We start from the raw sequence: 26,783 nt of genomic DNA, 5'->3' as shown, positions 1-26,783 counted from the left end.
TGACCACCGCATATCCCCGGAGCAATGTGGCCTTAGTTGCTAATGCTTCTAAAATCCAAATAACAAACAAACCACTTAACTGTCCTTTTATCCATAGCAGTAACTTGCCCTTAATGCCACATTACTCCAGTTTGTACAGTACAGTCTTTTATGTGCAACAGTATCAAAAGCCTTCCTGAAATCCAAGTACTGGTGAAACCAGTTATAATGTGATGCTCAGAATCCACAGACTCACGTTACAATATAAGCAAGGATCGCGTTAGAAAACTCTGGCCATTTTTCGTGCATCTAAAATTGATAGTGTGTGTTAAACTTAATACATACTATCAATTTTGCTCTTCTCTTTTTTGTGTGATCAATACTATGCCTAAGAAAAATCATGCAAAGAATAGTAATGGAAATAATCTAGGAAAAGACATTAGTACACTGTGGTCGCTGCCTCTGGGTGGCAGAGACCATAGTGTACTAATGTCTTGTCTTAGATTTTTAATGCATGCAGAATCACGTCTAATAACTAGATCAAGAGTATTGCATTCTCTTGTTGCCTCTCAAACATGCTGCTCTGTAAAACAATCATCCAAGAAATTTACAAAAATCTTGCTAGTGTGCGACTGACCAACCCACAAATTCCAGTCAAAATCACCCATTATAATACAATTTGATTTACTGGCTCTTTTTTTGTCTATTTCTCTCTATATAGTTGTTTGATATACTCACAGTTGTTCTGTAACACACTTCTCAATTTCGTTTTCCCAGTACTTTTGCCATACCAAACTGACTCAACATTGCTATGGTCACCATGTTGACTGGGTGCACTGCCTTAGATTTAATGTTTCTTAACTAACAGCATAGCTCCTCCACCCCTTTTGTACTCACCATATTCAAATTCAACATCCCTTGTCTGTATGACACCATGTCTCCACTATCCACACAATGTCTGCATTTCATGAGTTAATCAGTACTTCAAATCCATCAGTTTTATTTACAGTGTTCCTATTATTAGTGTACATGCACATATTCCTACTCTTACACAGCCCATGTATTTACTTGTTCCATAATGGCCCACGGCAGGGCCTGAAATCCCCCACACTTTGCTTTCCAGGCTGCTGAATTTTACAATAGATGTAGTGCAAGAATCTTTCACCTCTGCCTGTGGCTCTAGTTAATCAGGAAACATTCTTGTGCCCCTTCTATTTATGTGTATCCCATCCCTGTAAAAACAAGCTCTCCTGTTAACAAGCACAAGACCACTCAGAAAAATTCTATTCCATGAGCCATGATAGTCTTTCCAGGGCCAAATTGATTGATCTCAATGTTTACTCCCTCTTATTGTGTCTGGGCAGAATTGCATACACTTCCAAATTCAATCTTGACTTGCAACTTTTCCCAACATTATCTTGTTATAAGTCCTGAGATCTCTTACTCTTAATATCAGTGCCAAGTGTACAACAATATCATCTTTTGTGCCCTTAAAAGATCATATCTGCCCTACATCACCTAATTTGTCAAACACAATATAATATGTTCATTAATCAAAATTCTTAGTAATCTTGTTTGTTATTCAAAAAAAAAAAAAAAAAACACTTTTTGGTCAAATTCCAGTATAGAAAAGCAGATGGAAAATAAAGGAAATCGGATATTCTTTTTTAGGGCTACAAAATATGCCAAAACCAGTACTGATGTACTTGTCCACTAATGTGGTGTGCTAATGAACATTCCATTGGCGGATTAATGTTAAAATTATATAAAACCGAGATCTCTCCACATATATATTTCTAATAATTTTTTCCCTAGAAAAAAACTTATTTTAAAAGGCTGAAAGTTGTGTTTTCTTCAAAGCTTTTTTTACACCAACTGTTTTTCATCACTGTGTCTGTCTTTTTCTCTACCTTTATATCACCTGGGCAGAGTATTTGCCATTTGTTTTCTGGTTGAGCATGCTGAAATAGCTCAAGTCTGAAATTTTATGGTTTGTCCTTGATGTTTGATCATCATCAAATTCATACTAATATCGCAAAAGATAGTGGCTGCTTCCTGCCAAGGAAATGATGGCTTTCTTCAACTTATTTTTATTTTATTTGTTTTTTTTTTTTATTTATTTATTTTTTTTTTATTTTTTTTTTGTGAGGAGTTTGGGTGTTGCTTCCTGTGGATTGTTGTTTGGTGTTTTCCTGAAAGTTATTTATCTGCTTCATTACCAGTAGCAATCCATGAAAAGAGGGTTTCTCCTCTCGTGTGATAAAAATTCTGTGTAATTTCCTACCTTTGAATAACCCATGTGTTCAGTTTTGAATTTGTCCCCTGAGGTGTGTAATCTGAGCAAAAGGAAGAATCCCATCATATATTTGTAATTGAGTGATCAATTTGTATACAGTCAGTCCTCGTATAGCACGATAGTTGTGGTTGTGTTCTTAGAAACCCTAGTGCAATATAAATAATAGGCCCTATGGGAAAAATAGGGTTAGGTGTCAACTACACACATTTGTAACCAAAACATTACCAAACACAATAAATAATCGTAATAAAATATTGCTAATGCTTTTGCTTCTATCGTAAGCAGACTCATTCTTTGTTTGATCTTCTGTCCAAACAGATGACAGCTGTTCCATTTCTTCCAATTCTTTGTCTTGATCTAATGGATTTTGTTACACTTTGAGTTGTTCATGCTATGAAAGTTGTTTTTATTTTCTCTGCATTCTTTCTAATTATCGCGTTGCCTCGTTTAGGCCTGTAGCATGTGCAATTATCACATGTTTTTTCATTTCAGTCAAAGCATTCACAATTTCATATTTTTTCTCTATCCCGACAGAGGTAAACTGGCCGTGCTGTGGAGACTGTTTGGCCATAAAAGCTAGTATGAGGCCGCTACAAATTTTCCCGAGTAAGAATTTTTGACCCTGTCTGCCTCTGTCTATGGATATTGCTTTTCTTTTTCTCTCTCTGAATCTGTAGTGTCTTCACCGGGATGCTTCCTTTTCACACCTTTTAAGTATTTTACTCATTTTTATGGAATAAAGCACAATTACAAAATGAGGAGGCACGCTTTTCAGAATCTTCTCTTTATTCCGATTGTGTTGCATTCAGTTGGGATGATTCTGTGTTTCACTGCCATTTCTTATAAACCCAAAGGCAAATCGTGCATAAGGAAATTCGGTTTGTGTTATATACGATATTGTTTCCCAATTTATAAATTGTTTATGATCGAATTCATGTAGTGTAAACACGCGTTGTACGAGGACTGACTGTATTTGCATTCTTCTAATTCGTAGATATAGTCGCATGTCTATTCCATTAGATGTCATCATCCACATGTTGTTCACTGTTACTTTCAAGGTTGTGTAACCACTAAATATATCTGATCATAGAGCCCAATGCCAACAACTCTGAAGCAATTGAGATGTATTGTTGTTCCTTGTGAAACAAACTGTAAGGAAACATTTGAATAACCCAGGTAGTTAATTATTGCATTTACACTTTCTTCACTAATGCTGAGATGTAATTGCATACCAATCCCTAGAATGAGGTTGATGTCACCAACATATTTCATGTTTGTTAGTGTTACTGCTGTGCCCAACTAGGTTGTTGATAGTCTCCTCTAGTAGTCTTTTTTTACATGTTTTTAGATACCCATCACTGTTTACTTCTGTCATTAGCTCTTACAATTTTCATATAAGGTAAAGCTCTGCTTGACTACACTTTTAAAACCGGCTATTCTAGTGCTGTCTGTCAGTGTTTTGAAATTCTGTAATCCACTCACTGTTGGGAAGTGAAGTATTATTATAAATATTTTTTTAACAGTGTTGTCAAATTATACTTGTGAAAATATATCATTTGGCATATTTGTGTGCATATAATTTATATATATATAAATATTGTACTATCTTAAATTATCTTGAAAGATAATTTATAATGCTCACAAGGCTTAAACTCGTACTCCATTGTTATAAAAGTAGCAGACCAATTTTCCTGACTTTTGAAATTTATTGTTTTTGACAATATACTTGTTTAAAAATAGTATTTCGGTTAATACAATAATCCCTTGCTAATCGTAGAGGGATACATTCATGAAAACTCATGGCAAAAATGCAGTTGGAAAGACCAAGATCTCGTATAAAATAGATCAGGAACAGAACAAAAAATATGCCATTAAAAATAATTCCAGTATAATTGATGATTGTCTTGCTTTAAGTAAACTAAAGGGCTTTTTTTTTCTCTCTCTCTCTCATCAGGTGCAAAAAATCTGTATATTATTGCTGTAAATGGCATCAAGGGTCGTTTGAATAGGTTGCCTGCAGCGGGTGCTGGTGATATGGTAGTAGCAACAGTAAAGAAGGGCAAGCCAGAACTGAGAAAGAAAGGTAAATATCACATAAAATATGCAGTTTTCCATTTATCTTAAGAGAGTGAGAATAGAGGGATAGGAATTAGCTTTTCTATCTCTTTATTCAGATTTACTTTTGAGGAATTTATTCCAGAATTTGCTTGTTTGTTTCATAATAGAATAAAATGAATTCTATTAATATTCCATCACTTTCTGCATTAATATATTCTGGTTCACTTGGTTCCATCTTAGCCATAAGAAGGATGTAAAGCCTTATATCGTTCTTATCATCCTCTCCTAGAGGAAATTAGCATTCTGATCAACCTCTATTAAAAAATTGCTCTGAAATAACTTTTGGATTCCAGGACAATTTGGATTAGCAGATGATGACAAAGAAAATAATGCAGCTAAGTAAGCATCACAACTACCAAACAAAACAACGATAGTTCCTTACACTGACTTCAGACCAGTTATTAGAAGGGTAAGTGAAGATGAATAGACCCAGGCATGGAGAAACCAAATCACCAATAAATTACCTTAAATATAACCTGATCCACAAATATGGTACTCCAGCATCAGGAAAAATCATGAATTGGCCACCCACATCATACACATTATCACCTTCCCCCTGTTCCTTGAACCACCTGTGTGTAGTGCTGACCTGATGACGTGTATCATTGTCTTCAAAGATCTTGTGTCTGTCTGGGAAAATTTTAACATGTCAGGGTGCATGGTTTCCAAAGAGCTGCCAGTCCATGCACACCAAGAGGTCCTGGTTCTTGCCTGCAAAACATGCCTCATAATAAGCAACTCACCGCCTGCCTGGATAGTAGACACCATTCACATGTGTCTGTGAACTTGTGTTGCTTGCACCACACATGGGCAGCTTCTGTTGTCATGTTGTACCATGTATTTGGAATCATCAGACCAGCACAGTCATTTCCAGTCCTCCAATGTCCAACCAGCATATTGTTAACACTGCATCATTTACTGTCGACAATGGTTAGTGGTAAGTTTTCAGTGAAATCCCATATCTCTTGAGTGTGTGGTACACCGTTTGTGATATTGTTTTTGCATTCCCCACAGTGTATTGCAATATTAACTGTTGTGCAATAACCTGCCATTGAGCCCATACAACACACTGCACCCATCTCTCTCCATGAACATACTCCTTTACGGGGGGGGGGGGGAGTCCATTCGATGATGTTCTTTACACCTTAACCACGGTGCATTGAGAAACCAATAAAACGTGCCATTTCCAATATAGAAGTCCCTAATGCATGAGCTCATGCAGTCATGCCCCCTTTTGAAACTTCGTGGTGTCTTTACTACATCTCATAACTTCTACTTTATCACTTTGACTCGCGTGACCAGATGCAGCTTATCACTGCTCCAGCATACGAAGCTATTCTGCTCTTTATACTGTGAGCTATGCAGCATAGTCCATTACGGTTGGGGTGGTCACAGTTCGTTGATCACTAAGTGTATACACAGTATTCAAGGTGTGGATTAACCATTGCCTTATACAACAGGCTGATCACATCCTTATCCCTACTGGCAAAATTACTTTATCACTGACAGAACCCCATGAGATGTCTTGTCTGCACTACTAAGAGAACTTCATATGTGAGCATACGATTACCCCAGGACTTTTTCATTCTCCACTACCCTGAGTATAACACCATGTTGTTGGTTAATCTGGGGTTACTACTACCTATATGTAGTACCTTGCATTTGTCGATGTTAAACTTCAAACCTATATGTAGTACCTTGCATTTGTCGATGTTAAACTTCAAACCTATATGTAGTACCTTGCATTTGTCGATGTTAAACTTCAGTCGCCACTTCTCGGTCCATCTCCGGAATGACCAATATGCACATTCCAGCTCTGCTGGATATGCTTGGCAGTTAAATGCATCACATATTCTTCCCTTCTGTTACGTCTATCCTTCCTCTACACATTGTATTTGCCGTATTCAAAGTCAGAAAAGAAGTTTATTGAGATTTTTCTAAGGTGTGTGTGGGGGGGGGGTAGTCAGGAAGTTTGGAGATTGGGCTAATAATTAGTTGTCCCTGAACCTTTTGGGTGGATTCTTTAGGAGTCACTTCGCCATCTTTAAATAATACTAGCTGGTGTTATTTAAGGATACCATGGCTATAAAGTTCCACCCTTGACAAAAAAAAAAAGGCTTCGGTGTTGTTTTTTTTTTTTTTTTTTATTATTATTGTTTTAAATTCCTCTCTTCTCCACGCATCGTCCCCACTTTTTCTTATTACTGAGTACGTCAACTTAATAGAACAAACTTATCTCCGGAAAAATCTAATCTTTCCAATCACTTCCTCATTCAGTTCACAAATATACCTAGTCCCATTTCCAATTTCAGCAATGTACATTTCCACTTACAGTCTGCCAAGGTCCACTTATGTTTCTGACAGAATTCCAATTATCAGTTGATTGCACTACTGCTCATCTCATTTGTCCTAATTATTTGCTGTACAATTCCTTTCACTTTAAAGGTGGTACTTGTGCATATGTCCACTCTGGTAATCCCTGTCAGGCATGTTGTAATTTGGAATCTCCTCTTTTTGATCTTCTCTGGCTAAAAATCTCTCTACCCCATTCTGCCAAACCGTTGCTCCCATCATTCTCCCAACTCCAATAACCACTTGGAACTATTTGAAACTTCACTTTCTTTACTCCAACTTTTCTAATAGTTGGGTAACTTTCTTTGGTGATTTTAATGTTCACAACACAAGGTAATTTGCATTTTCTTGTCACAAAGACCCAGCTGGTTGAGATGCTGAGGTTTTCCAATTACTAATGACCTTGCACACATTCTTCATTTACCTGCCAGAATACCAGACAGTCATTACCACGGGTGACAGATACTCATCAACCAGTGCAATACCACCACTTTGCTTGTTGGAGGCTTGAAGTGGTGGAACCCATGTTTAGTCTCCAGAGCTAAGTTCCAGTCAATCCTTCCCCATCTCTTCCATCATGCAGTATGACTGATATCTTTTGAGGTTATGATGGGCATCATGGCGAGATCCAAACTTCTCTACATTTCGAGGGTACAGCTCTAAAACGATGTTAGGCCTGCCGCTAGTTAGTACACCGGACCAGACCTATTGGTAACTCTCTAGGAGTCTTCCAGATCAGCTAGTGTATAATTTTGCTATCTCTACTCTACTCTGCCAGATAATGACTGGAGGGAGTCCGAGTAGTGTGTATACAGTGGGGGGGGGGCATTATTGAGGCTACGTTATGTCAGGCTATATTCTTACCATGTGTACGCCGTATCCAAAAATTTCATTACTCTATACAGCGTGTCACCCCCCCACACACACACACACTTTTCTTTACTATTGAATACACCACGAATTGTCAAAGAAATAGAGCCAGCTTATCTGCAAAAAGATCTACCCCTCCCAAATGCTTGCTAGTTCATTTTACAGATATACATGGTCTCATTTCTAATCTCAACAGCCATTTCCACTTGCAGTCTGCCAAAACCCCATGTACTTTTTCTGACAGAATCTCAGTTATCGTTTGATTCAACCACTGCTCATCTCATTTGCCCAAATTTTTTGCTGTATGAGTCCTTTCATCTCAAAGGTGGTACTTATGCATATGTCCATTCCAATATTCCCTGTCAGAGATTTGGTAATTTAATCTCCTCTTTTTGATCTCTTAAAATCTCTCTACCTCATTCTGTCAAATTCATCTGTTGTCTCTACCATTCTCCCAACTCCACTAATCACTTAGAACTCTTTAACTTCCTCTCTTTGCAAATTGGCTTTCTCCAGTCCAACTTTCCTAACAGCGAAGTAATTTTCCTTGGTGATTTTAATGTTCAGAACTCCAGCTGGCTGAGATGCTGAGGCTTTTGCAATTACTAATGACCTTGCACAGGTTGTTCATTTATGTTCCAGAATACAGGTAAATTGTTCATTTACCTACCAGACAATCCTTATCTTTTACTTACAGAACAACTCTTCTAAGTACAGTGGTACCTTGGTTTGCGAGCATAATTCGTTCCGGAAACGTGTTCGTAATCCAAAGCACTCGTATATCAAAGCGAATTTCCCCATAAGAAATAATGGAAACCCAGATGATTTGTTCCAAAACTCAAAAATATTCATATACTGTAAAAATGATTAATACAAAATACATACCTTTTTATATTTTTAATATTTAAATTTAATATACATAAAGCAATCGAATTTATTAATTATTGGGTAGGACAACTTTCACTGTCTCTAACGGAATCACTGCTATCTGTTGATTTAACAAGGAATCTTTCCAATGACACTTGCTTTTGCCTCCTTTCGAGGATTTCACGGAAATCAGATTCATCGCTCGCACTATTACAAAATGAGGAGGCACGCTTGATACACATAAACAAAGCTGCGCGCGTGTAGCAACTGAATAAACAACACCATAAAGGCAGAGATACACTATTAACACCTTACATTTTACTAAAGCACATTTCTAGGGGTTACTACCATAAAACAATAAAAACAATTTCCAGCTGCGTTCCTGCTAGTGGAATCTGTTATAAACTGGTAGTAAACTCGATCTAATTGCATTTGCGATTATACCGATAGCTGGAATTGTTGGTTTTTACGTTATTATGGTGAAATGTGTTTCCCCTTCACTGATATAAAAAACCATAAATACATTTTCAAAATCTTCTCTTCATTCCTATCGGGTTGCGTTCGGTTGGGGTGATTCTGCTGCCATTTCTTGTAAACACAAAGGCTAATTGTGCATAAGCGAATTCGGTTCGTGTTATATAAGATATCGTTCCCCTATTTATAAATCGTGTATGATCGAATTCGTGTAGTGTAAACACGTGTTATACGAGGACTGACTGTACTCGTATTGCAAGACCTCGCTCGTTTATCAAGTTAAAATTTATTAAAAATTTTTGCTCGTCTTGCAAAACACTCGCATACCAAGTTACTCGTAATCCAAGGTACCACTGTACATGGTTCAAGTGAGTGCTACTTTAAGCACCTCAAATCACAACTTGGTGATCCTCTTCTTCAGTGGAGCCTTTATCTCATGGCTATTCCCAACGTCTTGTTGTTTGGCATTGGAAGAATGCAAAATGGGATGACCTGCTAGATTTCTTTTCCCTGGTCAGTTTACTGTTTGGTTTACTGTTTAGATAAATCTCGTCCTTTATCTAAACCTTGGTTTTCCAATAAATGTGCTAAGGCTGTTCAAGAGAAGAACGTTTCATATCGTAATTGGTTTGTTTACAATTCTTCAGTTTCATTTTCTGCCTACACCAAAGCTCACAGCAATTGTAAAGCAGTTATTAATCAGTCCAAACTATATTTTGAACAGACTAAGAGTAGAAAACTTTCTTCTTGCCCTCTGGTCTCTTGACAAAGCTATTGGCCACGTTTGCCCATCTCTGCTCCCACATTTGTCAAAACCAGATAGTTTTATTTTCACTTTCAACCAAGGATAAAGCTGACCTGTTAGCATCCCATTTTTCTTCCCACTCATTAATGATCTTGGTAAAACACCTCCCATTCTCAGCACGCACCATTTAATGGTGTATGCTGAGAATGGGAGGTCTTCCTGAGGTCTTTGGTCAAAAGGATGACAAACCTTGATGCTAAGAAAGCTTCAGGTCTTCATGATATTTCTCCACTTTTTCTCAAAATCTGTGCTCCTGAACTTACTCATGTTCTTTGCTGCCTTTCACTTATTCCAAGGGGTTACAAATCCCTCCCATTCAATTATTGTCCCGTTTCAATTACTTCTACTCTTTCTAAAGTAATGGAGAAATCAATTAACTGCCAACTCTTAAACTACGTAGAAACCTTCTGCCTGATCAACGATTCCCAGTATGGATTCTGTCAGTGTTGATCCACTAGTTTGTTACCATTTATGAACAAATTCAATGGAAAAGTTTGGTGAAACAAAAGCAGTTTCTCTTGACATCTCAAAGGCTCTCGATCGTGTTTGGCTTAAAGGTCTTCTAAACAAGCTTCCATCTTATGGTTTGCCAACTTTTTGTGATTGGTTATCCAGTTTTCTCTCTGACCACTCACGGAGGGTGATGGCTCTGTCTTCTAATTTCTACACTAATGCTGGTGCTGCCCTCCCAAGGTTCAGTGCTTTCCCCCACTCTTTTCCTCTTGTATATTAATGATCCTCAATTGACTGGAAATCCTATCCTTGGTTTTGCTGATGATAGCATTACATTCCTCATTCCAGTTTGAAAAATCTTGCCCTGCTCAATCAGCTTCAACTTCTCGAATAAATGCCAATCTCCATATCGTGATGCAAAGACAACTGAGTTGATTTCAATCCTTCCAAAACTCAGTCTTGTCTTATATCTCTCAAAAAGGATTCTTCTGCTCCTATGCTTATCTTTGGTGACACTCTGATTTGTAGGCAAGATGATATCTCTCTTTTGTGGATTACCCTGACTTCTAATCTCTCTTGGCACAAGCACATTACAAATATTGCTTCCTCCGCATCTGAAAAACTTTGGTTTTTTCTCTTTCCCTCTCTGCGTTACTTTTCTTCCAAACAACTGTTCACTCTGTACAAATCGAAAATCTGCGCTACCATGGAATATTGTTTCCACATCTGGGGCAGTGCCCCCAAAACGTCTCTGAGGCTTTTAGATTCCATTCAGAAGAGGGCAATTAGGTTAATTAATGACTCATGTCTAGCAGGTTTCTCCACTCTGTCTCATAGCTAGTACAGCTATGATATAGAGGACAAAGGCATGCAGCAGTTTCTGCTGCATGCCTTGTCTACAGATACTTCCATGGGCACTGTTCTTCTATAATTCCTGCTCTCTCTTTCAAAACAGTCTTAACACGTGCCGCTGCCACCCAACATCAATTTACTGTCCAACTTCAAACTCACAGAACGAACTTTTCATCTTCCTCATCTATTCATTCAGCTGCTGTTTTCTGGAACAACCTTCCTTCATATGTATTTCCTGAAAAATACAGTCTACAGAAGCTCGGTTCTAATTTTAACAAATATCTTCTTTTGTCTTCTCAGCTTCCAACCCAAGCACAGTACTAAGTACTATAGGTTCTAATTCCTCTCGTGTTTGTGGTTTTCAAAAAAAAAACGCTTGATTTTTCTCCCACAAACAACCCTTTCAAGCACACAAAGTGAGTGGTAATCTAGGCACCACAGATCACAACTTGGTGGTGGGCTCTTCACTGGAGCTTCTCCAGTGAAGCCTTTTTCTTGTTGACATTTTCAGCCTCCTGTAGTATTATAAGAATACAAAATAAAATTATTGGTGAGATTTTTATTCTTTTCCTTTGTTGGATTGCTGTTTTAAATCTTCTGATAGTGTTTGCTGAGATTGTTTCAGTGAAATTATTCTTGTAGGGATGAAATGGTTTATTCCAAACACCCTGAATGTCCCATCCTTTATCTGAACCTTGTTTTCCAATAAATGCAATAAAGCTATTCAAAATAATGTTGCATTTCACAATTGCCTTGCATCTAAATCTCCAGGATCATTTTCTGCTTGCAACAGTTGTAAAGCAGTTATCAGTCAATCTAAATTAGATTTTGAACAGGCTAAGAGTAGTAAACTTGATTCTTTTCCAAATGGAAATCAGCCATTCTGGTCTTTTGCCAAAACTGTTGGCTCTTACTTTTGCCCATCTCTGCCCCCACCTTTGTTAAAATCCATTGGCTCTATCACCACCTTAGCTAAAGATAAAGCCAACCTGTTAGGATACTACTTTTCTTCTAACTCTTGTATCGATGATCTTGGTAAACCACCTCCTACCATTCCCAGTACAGTCCATTCAGGAATTCTTGTGGTCTTTCATCAAAAGAATGTCAGAAGAATTTTAAACACTCGATGCTGAGAAAGCACCAGGGCCTGATAGTATTTCTCCACTTGTTCTTAATACTTCTGCTCCTGCATTTTCTCCTGTTCTGTGTCACCTTTTTACACTTTTATATTCCTCCAGTGTTTTTTCCTTCTGCTTGGAAATTTTTGCATATCCAACTGGTTCCTAAAAATGGTGACAAATCCCTCCTATCCAATCATCATCCCATTGCACTTACTTCTACACTTTCTAAAGTAAAGGAGAAATCTATTAACCACAAACTCCTAAACTGTCTAGAAACCTTCAATCTGATCAATGATCATCAGTGTGGATGCACTGGTCATATACTGGCTTATGTTACCCATCTATATACAAATTTAAAAGGCTTTTTATTGCATCTGACATAAAGGTCTTCCAAATATAACTATCCATCTTACTGTTTTACCAACTGTTTTTTGTAATTGGGTACCAGTTTTCTCTGTCCACTCACTGCAGTTGATGATGGCTCTCTGTTTTCTAACTTCTTCACTAATGCTGGCATTTCCCAAGGTTTGGTTCTTTCTTCCACCCTTGTGTATTAGACACTGTCTTCCATTGACCAGAAATCATATCCATAGGTTTCCTGATGACAGCACATTGCATTCCACCTTCCAGTTTGAAAAATCTTACCCAGCTTCAAATTCTCAAAAATCCATTCCTAGTTTCCTAAATACTGATATCCATCTAATTCTCTAGTAGGGCAAAGATAACTTAGTTTATGTCAATCCTTCTAAAATTCAGTTCTGTCTTATATCTCACAAAAACGATTCTTCTGCTTATTTTCGACAATGCTCGGATTTCTAGGCAAGGTCACATATGTCTATTGGGCCGAGTGGGTAAAGTACCTGCCTGGCAACCCAAAGGTCGCGGGTTCGATTCCCGCCTCGGGCTTGGATCAAAGTACTGCAAAAACCTTGGGAGGTGCAATATGGCCACAGAAGCCGATGCGCCAACAACTACCAAATCAAAAAAAAAAAAATATGTCTATTGGGGATTACCCTGGCTTCCAGTTTCTTTTTTGCATAAGCATAAATATTGCTTCCTTTGTATCTAAAAAATTGGGTTTTCTCTTTTGCTCATGGCATTACATTTCTTCTTAACAGCTACTTGCTCTGCCTGGCAACCCAAAGGCCGCAGGTTCGAATACTGCCTCGGGCTTGGATCACAGTAAAATACAAAAATTTGGGAGGTGCATTATAGCCACAGAAGCTGATGCGCCAACAACTGACAAAAAAAAAAAAAAAAAAAAAAAAAAAGCTACTTGCTCTGTACAAATCTCAAATCTGCCCTAGCATGGAATGCTGTTCCCGCATTTGGAACGGTACCCCCATAACCTCCCTAGAGCTTCCAGAGTCTATTCAGAAGAGTGCAGTTAGGTTAAGTTAATTAATGATTTATCTCTTACAAATCTCTCCACCCTCTGTCTCATTGACATTCTGTTTCTGCTGCATGTCTTTTCTATAGATACTTCCATGAGCACTCTTCTTAATTGGCTTCAACAATTCCCCTCCTCTCTCTCTCTCTCTTCAAAACCATCCAAACACATGGACAACTTCAAACTCACAGAACTAAGTTTTATTCTTCCTCAATTATTCCTTCAACTTTAGTTTTCTGCTGCTGTCTCCCTTCGCATGTATTTCCTGAAAATGACAATCTACAGAAATTTAGGTCTAATATCAAAAGGTATCTTCTTTCATCTTCTCAACCACCAACACATGCATGGTACTAAGTACTCTAGGTTCTAATACCTTTTGTGTTTAGCCTATTCCTTTTTTTTTTTTTTTTTTTTAATTTCCATAATTTTATCCTGTGTTTTTAATTTTATTTTAATGAAGTCTTTGTCGTGTATACAGGGCAATGTTTTTATTGAAATTATTGTGAGTTATTTTCCCAACCCCCAAGGTCTATTTGAAGGAATACATTGAATATTATTGTTGGAAAAGAAATGCTGTATTGTTTTTCGCCGAGTGGGTAAAGTACCTGCCCTGCAACCCAAAGGTCACGGGTTCGATTCCCGCCTCGGGCTTGGATCAAAGTACTGCAAAAACCTTGGGAGGTGCAATATGGCCACAGAAGCCGATGCGCCAACAACTACCAAATCAAAAAAAAAAAAAAAAAGTATTGTTTTTCCAAAAGAACACTTTCGAGACTTGCATTCTAAGTGACAGAAAGGAAAGATGATATAACTGTCAATTCGACTAAAGAACTGATTTAACAAATTTTCTATGATTTGCATACGATTGTCTGCATGCAGATGACCTTGTTTTTTTTTAACCATTCTTGCAATAGTTCTACCAAATTTCAATAAATAAAATAACCCGAGTTTAAGTCATTATTTATTATTGGCACCTCCGTAGCCAGGTGGGAAGGAGCACCAGTGTGTAGCACACGCTTCTTGATTAGACCGGGGTTCGAGCCCGTCACCACCAAATACGGAGGATGCGGAAAGGTCAGGGAATGACCACCGCACATCCCCGGAGCAATATGGCCTTAGTTGCTAATGCTCCTAAAAACCAAATAACAACAACAACATTATTTATTGTTTCATTAGCCAAAAAACTCCTGCCATTCTTTTTTGTAAAATGTATAAAATGGACCGGTATCTGAAATGAAGCCCTTGCTTTTCCCTTTGACCACCAAAATTTTTTTATTATATCGAGTTTAGTCCGTGTGGGTAGCACAGTGGTATCGTCACCGTCCTCCCCACATCGGGTGGAAAGGCCCAAGTTCAAATCCCGTCAATGACACTAGGAACTTTTATACGCTTTTTTCACTCTGGGGCTGAGTTGGTGGGTCTTGGGCGTAGATAGCAAGATTTCTCTTCTCTTCTCTTTCCCCCCCCCCAGAAACTGGGATTTTTCATCCATCAAATCAAGCAGAGAACACACAATTTACAGACAACACACGTGGGTATATGAATTAACTTTCCTGGTGACCCTAATGTAATAGTTTTGATTATATAAAGTTTGTCACTAAGCTTTAATGTTGTTTTTTTTTTCTCTATATGAGGTTTATTAACTTTAGGAGCCATAGTGGGGGGGGGGGGTAATTCAAAATAATGTAAAACGGCACTATAATCCATGATATCAGTATCTGTTTTTTTTCGGCACTGCAAGACATCTCTGCTGTATGTAAACATCCGATCTCAATGTGCCATTATTTTGCTGGTCTACTGAACTGTAATTTTATTTCCTTTTTCAAGCAGTTTCTACTGTTATAACATAAAAACCACAGATCTGCTTGCCATTTAGATAAGTTTAAATTTGCGAAGTAAGTCAACTCTTGCTTAATTAAGCATGTTGTGTTATAATTTTCTGGTTAGTAGTCCAAATCTGTTGAAGTGGATGATCCAGTAAAGTGTAAAGAAACAAACAGTGTGTAGTAGATATGCATATACTGTACAAGTACTCACACTACAATGGTTTTCCATTACTGAGAGGGAAGGTGGGAGGCAGCAGGCAAGATTGAGCATTTTAACTTTCCCCAGCATTATTGCCATGTATGAGTATGTGCAAACTTTATTATTGGAGGTAATACAACAGATCATTGTCATACCTACCTCCCTAAATTGTATTAAGATGTATTTTAGAAATAAACAAGGAGCTACCTTTTATTCAGTCAGTATGATTTCTTCTTTACCAATTCTCCTTATGCGAATAAATTACGAAATGATAATGTTAAAACCAGATTACATAATTTAAAACTCATATGTTCCTTGCTATTGACACACACGGGCAGTCCAATACTCCATGGTCACAGTGGTGAACCCCAACCCAACCCCAGAAATATCAAAGCCCCCATGCAACCTTTAGTGGAGAAAGATGTTTTGTCATAAACGTGAATTTGAAATACAAAAGAAATACTGTTAAAATGAGATAACAGTACGGTGAAACAATGAATTTAAAATGCACTAAAAATTCCTCCCTTAAGTGGTGGACTAAAACTTTTCGACAAGTGTCATGTTCACAGGGTGGAATGAAACTATCAAACCGTGTGTGTTTGGAATCTTATAAATAGGAAATTAGTCTTTGGTACGCATGAGTTCAAATGGCCACGAATCAGTTAAGAGAAATGGATGTCAAATGTTAATGGGGGGGGGGGTTCTAATTTCATTTCTAAAGTTTTGCCAATCAATAACTTAGTATGATTATGTTGAATATTTAAAATTTTGGCTTCATTAAACAGGAATGTGTGGTTTTCATTTATTGCATATGTGGTAAATGAAAACCACACATTCCTGTTTAATGAAGCCAAAATTTTAAATATTCAACATAATTATACTGTTATTGATTGCCAAAACTTTAGAAATTAAATTGCAGAAAAAAACTATTAACATTCAACGTCCATTTCTCTTATCAGATTCATAGTTATTCAAATGCATGCATACCAAAGACTAACCTCCTATTTATAAGATTCCGAACACACATGGTTCGTTATTTTTAGTCCGCTTAAGGGAGAAATTTTTAGCGCATTTTAAATTCATTGTTTTATCGTGCTTTTATCTAATTTTAGTAGTACAGGTAGTTCTCGACTTTGAGTTAATTAGTTAGCTAATTAGTTATCTTTAAACAATGATTGATTTATCCAAAGATATTAAAACTTTATCCTGTAAAATCAAGCAAATTATATTAATAAAGAAATTATTTATGACTTACAAATTTTAAAGAATGGTTTTTCTTTATAAATTTCAATATATGCATAAGCATTTTTTAACGGAACGCACAAATTGTAAGTAACACTATTTGCGCGTAGTAACAAGTTTACGAAGCTTTAAAAAAGGAATCAAGAGAAGATTCTGAAATTTTATTTATGATTTTTATATGATTGAAGATTTCAGTAAAGGGGAAACACGTTTCACCATAATAGTGCAAAAAATCACACAATTACAGCTATCGGTATTTTTGCAAATGCAATAACATCAAGTTCACTACCCGTTTATAATTGCTTGCAGTAACAGAAAAGCCCAATAAACTGGAAAGTGCAAATTGTTTTTGTTTTATGGTCATGACCTCCAGAAATGTGCTTTAGAAAAATGTCACAACGGCATTCAAAATTGGTTCTTATAACAGAACATATGATAACGATGAAAGTGTAGTGCATTTTATTGATTTCAGTTGGTAACTAATACAATTTATACTATAAAAACGATCTTTCGAAGCGAGAGAGATATCAAAAATTTCAACTTCCGAGGTCATGGAATGAATTACCAAAAAACAGTGTGTTATTGGGTTCACATTACGATATTTTCACGTACGGCTCTGGAATGGATTAATATAGTAAAGCTGGGTACACTGTATTGCATAGCTACGTGCATGGTTTGAAATGTGGTATTTATGAAAGTTTAATATTCATTTTTTGCAATTAATGCTCATTTTCGATTTTGTTGATACTTTGGGGAAAAAAAACTCGTAAAGCGAGAACTAACTGTATTTCTTTCGTATTTCAAATTTGTATTTGTGACAAATTGTCTTCCTTCACTAAAGGTTGCATGTGGGTTTGATATTTCTGGGGTCGGGTTGGGGTTTCACCACTGTGATCCTGGAATTATTGGACTGCCTGTGTGAATAGTAAGGAACAAGAGTTTTAAATTATGTAATCTGGTTTAACGTATCATTTCGTAATTTATTCGCATATGGAGAATTGATAAAGAAGAAATCCTACTGACTGAATAAAAGGTAACTTCTTGTTTATTTCTAAAAGATTAATAGAATGTATGGAAAATTGAACTTATATAAGCTCTCATTTATGTAATTAAGATGTATGTATTATGATTAAAGACAAAATTTTTCATTGTGATGTGATGTGATGTGATATCACATCACAATGAAAAAATTGACTGAAAGCTGATATTTTAGTGTAGGTGAGTAAAAATCACATTGTCCATTGTTCTCGGTCGAGGTTTGGCAACACTGAGTCCTCACATGCCACCATCTGCTGGTATTTTCCAGATGGTAGCACACTTGCAGTCATGTACCATGATAGAGATGTGGTCTGTAATCTGGTTTTTGAATGCAAAAGGAATAAAACTTGAAATTTATTGCAGAATATTTGCTTAGTATGGTAATTATGCATGAGACAATGGAAGTTTGAGAGGGTGAATAAGTTTAAGAAAGGTATTGAAGGTGTTGGATATATGAAAACTACATTAAAAATTGTGTAATTTCCTTGTTGTTTATGGAATACAGCTTTTATTTAACTTTTGCAATTTCATTTCAGTGAATTGAAAAATAAATTAATCATGACACGTGAGTCATTTACATGATTGGTTTATATAATCAACATTTCCCATGCTATTTTAACTGTTGTGAACTTAAAATGATCGACTTGTTCTTGAATAAGAGGGTTTTTATTTATTTTTTTTTTATTTTTTATTTTCCCTCTTCAGTTATGCCTGCGGTAGTAATACGGCAAAGAAAACCATATCGTCGAAAGGATGGAGTGTTTCTTTACTTTGAAGATAATGCAGGTGTAATAGTAAATAATAAAGGAGAAATGAAAGGTGAATTGACTGTTTATTACTTGAATTTTTGAAAATTTTAGTTGCTTTTAAAATTAAGTTTTGATTTTACATTAATGGCTCTTCACCTCGAGACTTAACCAGTCTGGCGGCTACTAATTAACCAGACTATCCCCTTTTGAAAAGAGGATAGTCTGGTTAATTAGTAGCCCGTCTCATAAACATATAGTTTCTGCTGCATATGTTTTCTATAAATACTTCCACGGGTACTTTTCTGAATTGGCATTTGTAATTCGTCCCACTCTTCCAAACCAGCCCGAGTATGTGCCACGAGCAGTCAGCATACATTCACTGAACCACCTTTTCCCCCTTCTTCATTTATCCCTTCTGCTCTGCTTCTCTTACTTGAAATTGTCTTCACATATCTTTTGCTGAAAATTACAATCTACAGAAATTTAAGTGTAACCTCTTCAACTACCTTCTGTCTTCTTAGCCTTAAACCCCGAGTGTTGAGTACTATATTGTTCTAATACTTTCGTGTTTGGGGTTTTTATTTAAAGGGGGGATATATGCTGAGTGTTGCTATTGCAGAAATGTGGAGTGGGCCGAAGTTGGAACTGTGTTTATTTGAAGACTCCACGTGAAATACAGGCAGCCCTTGCTTTGCACGGTAGTGCAGGACTGTAAAAATGACCATACAAAGTGATCTTAATAATCGATGGGAAAAATTACGATTGTTCCGTGAGCTATAAAAAAATTTTGTCAGAACATTGAAAACTCTCTTGTCGTCAGTTATAAATTTATGAAAAAATGCAAAAAGGAAATGAAACAGAAGTAAAAAAACTAATATTTATTTATTACACTGTAATTTAAAACATGAGAAAAATACAGTATTAAAGTGTTTTTTATTTCTTTGTAAAACACTTATCAAGAGTGGTTTGAGCAGTGCTTGCCTACTTCTTCTCATCGTATAACTTACGATACGGAGTGAGCATCTTTTCTGTGCCTTGGCAAATTGTCGTACTCTTTTCTAAGTTTGGATCAGCTTTCAACGTTTTATCCTTTGCGCTTTCAATGTCGTGAAATATCTCCGGGAGTTCCTTTAATGTGAAGTTTTTTGCCGCCGTCACTTCTTCTGAGGTATCTTCATCCTTTTCATCACAACCACTTTCTTCATTTATGTCAATAATTTCACCTTCACTAAGCCAGAGGAGTTTGCTCCACTGAGCAAACTCCTCTGGCTGCATATCTAGAGTCTCTCGAACGGCGGCGGCGTGAACATTCCCACGGTCAGCTATTTCTTCTATAACTCCATTTACGTTCAATTCGAATCCTGAAAAGTTATTGGCACAGTGCAGTAAAAGTTTCTGCCATACTGCACGCATATTACTTCCTGCCATGAAGCTTGAATGTTTTCAATCGCGTGATTTATATCGTATTTCTTCCAAAACTCAGCTAAAGAAATTACACGATCTCCAGTTGCAACTTTGCTGTATCAAGAGTTGAAAACTCTGGATCTGTACTCATTCTGGCTTCTGGATTCTTTTCCAATCCGGAATCAGAAGAGCCAAGTCCATAAGTTTCTAGTAGTTTTGGAACTGACATTGTATCGTGATGAGGAACCGGCATTAGAGCAGAAGGTACGTTGGGATACTCTATGCACTAAACACTTGTTCACTTTGTTCACCACTCGCTGTCTGAAACCATACACTGGTAGAGTTTTTATAAGGCTTGAATGTTCAAGGAAAAAAATAAATAGGTGGAAGAGATGATAAACCAACTGCAGGTCTTGATTTTTGGTAATTAACCCACAATATTTGAAAACTGAGGGTGATGAGATCTTTTTAAGTTCAAATCTGAGTTTTTGAACATATTTCCTACAAGAATCTGTCAATTATTTCAGGGAGGAAACTGATGCTGATCATTGATGCTCACTGTCATAGTAGGGTTTTTTTTTATATGTATGTGTATATATATATAATTATGAATTTCTGCTTATTTTCATTGAGAATTGTCCATCAGGTGTGCTGCTAGTCTCCATATGTGGAAGTTAGAACATAGTTGGAAATAGCATTCTCTGTAATGTATGAATACAGCATTTCATGCCAGTGATTGCCAAAGAAATATGATGCAGAATTTAATGCATATGTGCGTTTTTCCATTTAATGTAAAATCTGGAAAACGTAGCATGTTTGCTTTGTACTGCATGTAGGTGATTTTAAAATTTTAAGCAGCTAGAAATGTGATGTGGTTAGATGTTTGCAAATAACCATAAGGACAATGTGCAAATTTTAGAAAAGAATGCAAAAAGTAGATGAAGCCCTTCACAGTGATGACGATGGTAGTGTCTTATGTGCTAAATGTGTATTAAAAATTGTTTTATCGTAGAATATGACCTTCTCTGAATTGTACTAATCATGCAGCACATTGTTCACAAAATATTTCTCAATAGGAATGAATTAGCAAAAAAAAAAGTACAGTGGTGAAAGAACAAACAGCTTTATTGTTAGTGAAATTGCACATAGATGGAAAGAATAGGTAGTGTGCCATTTTAAATTGCTACAGATACAGTAATCAAAGGTATTCCAAGCTACATCCCATTGTAGTGGCCTTCCCTAATTTAAAAAAAAAAAAAATTTATCAGATCAAAAGCGACTTGCATGGTATAACATTCGATATCTTCTGAATAGTCTGAAAGCCTGTGGTTCCTTTTCGATAAAACTCCTCCATGACAACATCAGCAGTTCAGCTTCCAGACTTAAGACATTGGCTGCCTTGGTCAGAGAATGTGATAGTATAAATGGTCCAAGTGGTGTGTTTAGATTACCTTTGGTAGTGTGGGGGATCTATTTGTTATGATTGCTTCTTGAACTGATGAAAGATGAACATTTAGTTAGTACCAAAACTTAGAGCTGCCATTTCGGAGAAAAGAACTCGGTAGACTATAAAGGATTAATGAGGTTATATCATGTTTGATATTTAATATCTATACCTTTGTTATTCTAAAAATTCTGTTATCTATAGTAGAATCTGAAATTTTATGAATACTTTTACTTGTATACTGTGGCAATTATTTGGTTCACAAAAATTCTATCTTTTGCATCTCAGTGTTATTCATATTTGTCTGTTTGAGCACTTTAAGAAAGAGAAATCTTCAGCTACTAGTTATGCTATCAATTTTGTGTGGGTGAGACAGAGAAATGGAACTCAAGTGTGGAGAGTTAAAAAAGGAAATGGTATGAATTATATTTTCTGTTAAATGGAACATGCCGATATCGAGAGGGAACTAGATATATTACTATATGGTAATTACAATTAAGATTTATCCTGAAACATTAAATTCATGTTATTTATTGTGGAAGGATATAAAATGATAGGAAACTCATTTGCAATTGAAACTGGAATGTAAATCAAGTAGCTGAGTGGCCAGGAGCCCGAGTGCAGTAGCACATGCTCTTTGAGTGGACCAGGGTTCAAGCCCGTGACTGCTAAATACGATATTAACATTTGTATTGATTGATTTATTGCAAACTCCACTGATTGGTGGTCGTGCGGGAGTATAAACAAGAACAGATTATATGCTTCCGTCACAAAGGTAAGTATCCAGTTGACCTTTAAATTTATTCAAAGTGTCAGCCTCGACTAGGGGCAATTTGTTCCAGCAATAAATGGCTCACTAGCTAAAAGAAAACTTTCTACACTCTAGAATCTAAACCTCAAGCCATGCAATTTGAATTTATGACCTCTAGTTCTGGAATTCTTTATAACAGCGAGAATTCCACCTTCATTCATTTTACTAATCCCTCTAAGAGCCTTATAAACCCCAATCGGGTCACCTCAAACGTGCCTGGTTACCAAGCTCTGTACATATATAATCTGTCTTTCCTCATATAGTCACCGTTTTGTCAATGAACTAATAAGGCTGAACTAAAATGCTGAAAATTTGAATTAATTTTCAAAGCTTTTTATGACCAACACTAATCACCTTTTTGCATAAAGATACAATCAGCATTGGAGGTGATTCACTCTCACTTTTGTTTCCCACTAGGTGGGTCTTGACGCTTTATTTTATACAGTGCAAAATGACACATAATACTTTGTACAGAGCAGTGCAGATGGTATGCAAGAATAGCTCATGGTGTCTTCTCTACGATATACAGAAATTTTTCTAGCAGGGATAAGGAGGTGATTATCCCCTTGTATAAGGCAGTGGTCTGTACACACCTTGAGTACTGTATACAAGTCGAGCCCTCATTTTAAGAAGGATGTAGAGCTGTTGGAAAGAGTACAGAGAAGGGCAACAAAATTAGTGAATAGAACGAAGAGTTTCTCTAATGAAGAAAGGCTTAAAGTTTTGCAGGTTCCAGTGTCTGGAGACTAGGCACCTGTGAGGTGATCTGATTGAGGTGTATGAAGTCTTGAATGGTTTGAGCATGCTCAATGCTGATGGGATTCTTCCTTTTGCTCAGAATAATCACCAGAGAGGGCATAAATTCAAATTGAGGAAAGACAGTTGTAGAATAGGTGTGTGGAAGTTTGCCTTTAGCCAGCTCGTGGTTGATTGCTGGAACAAACTTCCATCTGTCATTGTAGAAGTTGATAGCTTAAACAGATTGAAGGCAGAACTAGACAAACATTTGGAGCGAGTGGATGGGTGAAATGAGAATGGGGTGGTTTTTTTTGTTTTTTTTTTTTTTTTGCTGATACTATATAATATAAGCTTGCTTTCTTGCATCATGTGCCCTTACTAATGTTAAGAGGAGCTGATTAATATTTATACAGCCGATTCCTGTTATTTGGGACACATCGGGTCTAGTGCATTTTGGCCCAATTATCCGAAGTTTCACGTAAAAAGATTAAAAATACAATGGATCCCCGCTTTACAATTGGTTCACTGTGCAATCAAATCACGTTATGATGGAGTCACCATAGTAAAGTACCGTTCACTATACAATGTGTAGTAAGTGCCAGTCATTGTGATCACCTTTGTGAATTGAATTTAATTCTATTAAACAGCAATTCTGATTATCAAAAATAGGAATATTATCCACAGGCTATAAAAGTAAAGAAATATTAAGCACAAATTTACCCTTTATTACCTTACCAATTAAAAAATTAAATGATACGTGAAAATCGAAAGAATATACGTGATAATCGGAATAATTAATACGTATTGTAATATGTACATACTAACTAGTTGACATTTCTGTTCACTGACATTTGTGGGTGGGGGTTAAAATTTAAAACAGTAAAAAGATAAGCAATCAATAACAGAACACAGCACACAAATTTCAAGTAACACGATACGCACAAGTGAGGGTGGAGTAGAAGTGTAAACAGATTTCACTGTAATACCCCACAGAATTTCAACTTTCGGTATTATCGCAAATTCAATATGATCGCGTTTACTATCTGTTTATGATAGATTGCACTAAGAGAGAAGCCCGATGAGCGGGTGACTACTTATTGTTTTATGGTTGTGACCTCCAGAAATCCAACCAAACGACGTGGTACGATCGGAAACAATCGTAGGGTAATCTCCAGTGCTATTATCTCCTGTTCCAATTAAACCCTGGCTATTTTCTCAATTTGGTTCTGCTTTTTTAAGATTTGCCCCAATTAACCGGTGGCCCAAATAACCAGAATCCACTGTGTGTGTGTTCTTTACATTCAGTGGTCTAAATTTGGAGAACTCAAAGTAAACCAGAATAATCAAGGTTTGTGTTTGCATGGGTTTTGTTCTGGGCTCAGTGGACTGCAACAGTTCTTGTTTTTGGAAGAGTGAAAACATGCAGGCACTTGGATAAACTTCAGATGTCAGTAAAGAAACCTTAGTGTACGGGAATGACTTGTTAGGAAGGTTCATCAAACGGACATTGTAACAAGTAGATTTGAGTAGATTGTAAGGAAAGGTTAGTGAATAAATGCAGGTAGTGTTCAAAGTTGGCAAGAAGCCCTTTGAATTCTGAGAAAAGCCATTGTACAACTTATGAAACTGCTTGTTTTAAGCCAGCATGAACTTTAACCATGATCAGAGATTATGTGCTTGTATACCTCTTGATTCAAATTCTGCAAACCCTTGACGATATCAAGTAAACAAAGAAGTGAGTGACCTATGTTCTGGAATTTTATGGTTCACTCAACATTGTTACCAAATGTGATCAGGTTACTTCATAAAATTACAATATCTGTGAACAGAATATACAGCTAATTATAGAAAACAATATATAGAAAGAAGATAAAGTATATGAGGCTAATATTAAAATTTTCTCTGAACATTTTAATTAGTTTCAACTAACCAGTGTTTGTTACCTGTTCTAATTTCTATTATTAGTTAATATTTTCACTTTTTTTTAATTTTATTTTTATTTTATTTTATTTTTTTAGGTTCTGCTATTACTGGTCCTGTTGCAAAAGAATGTGCTGATTTGTGGCCAAGGATTGCTTCAAATGCAAGCAGCATAGCATAATGGTTGCTTAAATAAAATTACTGATATAAACTGGTTTCTGTGTTTCATTTAAGAAGAATTTACTTGTAACTATGATTCCAAACCTTTTCCACGATAATTTTGATGTATGTTGCAGTTGGAGTAGCCATAGCCATCAGAGCAGCAGTTCCCAACTGGTGGTTCGCGATATTGTTCAACAGGATTCACACCAAAAATTCTGTAATGGCATCTGCTTGGATTAACATAGATATAATTTTTGTATACTACAGAATAATTTAATATTAATTTATGCGATTCGGTTCAAAGTTTATATTTAGTTGTACTTTGGGTCATGCACCCTTACATAGCGAGCTTGCACAACAGAATGTTATTGGGAGATATTTGGGTGCAAACATACTGAATGTATTGCATCGTTAAGCTAGGGAAAAAGGGTTATAAAAATTATAACTAATGATAAAGGTAGAATAAAGTAAAATTAAATATAAAGTAAAGAAAACAAAAGACCACATCTCCCAAGGTTCCTTATAATTAGTGTTAAATAGATGTTTTCTGTATTTTTATTTTTTTATATATTTTTTTTTTATTCATTCTCAAAGACCATTATTATATATATGTACTTAATTTTATATGATGCAATATCGCTTCGTACTGGAAATATTTTATAATAAAAATTCGTGACTTATTTGATTTCAGAGAATATATGCTTAGAGGTTCACAATAACAATGTTACATTTATAGGAGCTCGTGAGACAAAAAAGGTTGGTAACTGCTGCATTAGAGAATAATTTTATATGATGCTATATCGCTTATAGAAACGTACTGGAAATATTTTATAATAAAAATTCATAACTATTATTTGATTTTGGAGAATATATGCTTAGAGGTTCACAATAAAAAATATTATATTTAAAGGAGTTTGTGAGTCAAAAGTAGGTTGGTAACTGCTGCATTAGAAAATACAAATGAGTAAACCTTACCCTTGCAAGTAACACAGCTGTTATGATCCCTTAACTTCGACATCATGTACACGGTTGACTTAGGGTGCTGAAGTACTGGGGGCACCAAAATTCTCAAATCAACAAAAAAACAAAAGGATTATAGAAAAATTAGGAAACTAGCAAATTTTTGGCCGTTTAAAAACCCATTAAAGCAGGGTTATCTGCTGCCTAGTATCAGATACCCCAACCAATGTTGCAGATGAACTCAATTACTTTGCATCTATATTTACAGAAGGAAAACCCTTTAAGTCAAAGAAATGGGGGAGAAATAGAAAAATATAGAAGTAATGTTAACACGATTATTTAATGAAAACACTTTCGCATCTACAGACAGGTAAGGCTCCTGTAGTTATTATTATCATTAGCGATGTCCTGCAAGGAGGCCTGGGGCTTTTGTTTCACCAGCCAAAAAAAAAAAATTCTGAATTACCCTGAGAGAGAATGAGTCAAGAGTAGAATAGAAAAAGGAATTATGATGTCCGGCTCAGCACCCTGGATGTGCCAAGCCCCACTCCGCAGATTTAAGCCCCTGGCAATGATGGCATATACCTATAATTTTAAGGGAGGTAGCCAGTGAGTGCATTGAGGCTAATTATGAGAGCATCACTGGACTCAGGTGTGATTCCGTTGGATTGGAAAAGTGCCAATATATCACCAATACATAACAGCAGTTCTAA

General features: G+C 36.4%; 1 protein-coding gene across 1 annotated transcript in view; it reads left to right on the top strand.

The window, feature by feature from the left end:
- Positions 1–25,159, top strand: part of RpL23 (ribosomal protein L23) — an 81,150-nt gene extending 55,991 nt beyond the window's left edge. The window contains exons 3-5 of the mRNA XM_090388903.1: positions 4,230–4,358; positions 18,588–18,701; positions 25,047–25,159. Of these exons, the coding sequence (XP_090245029.1) occupies positions 4,230–4,358; positions 18,588–18,701; positions 25,047–25,129 (326 nt within the window). The 3' untranslated portion in view covers positions 25,130–25,159. The remainder of the gene's footprint in view (positions 1–4,229; positions 4,359–18,587; positions 18,702–25,046) is intronic.
- Positions 25,160–26,783: the final 1,624 nt, after the last annotated feature.

Source organism: Mastigoproctus giganteus, chromosome 14, assembly GCF_048544385.1.
Source record: "Mastigoproctus giganteus isolate SK-2022 chromosome 14, ASM4854438v1, whole genome shotgun sequence".
NCBI classification, from domain to species: domain Eukaryota; kingdom Metazoa; phylum Arthropoda; class Arachnida; order Uropygi; family Thelyphonidae; genus Mastigoproctus; species Mastigoproctus giganteus.
Note: the sequence above shows the minus strand (reverse complement) of the source record. Positions and strands in the feature narration are given on the sequence as shown.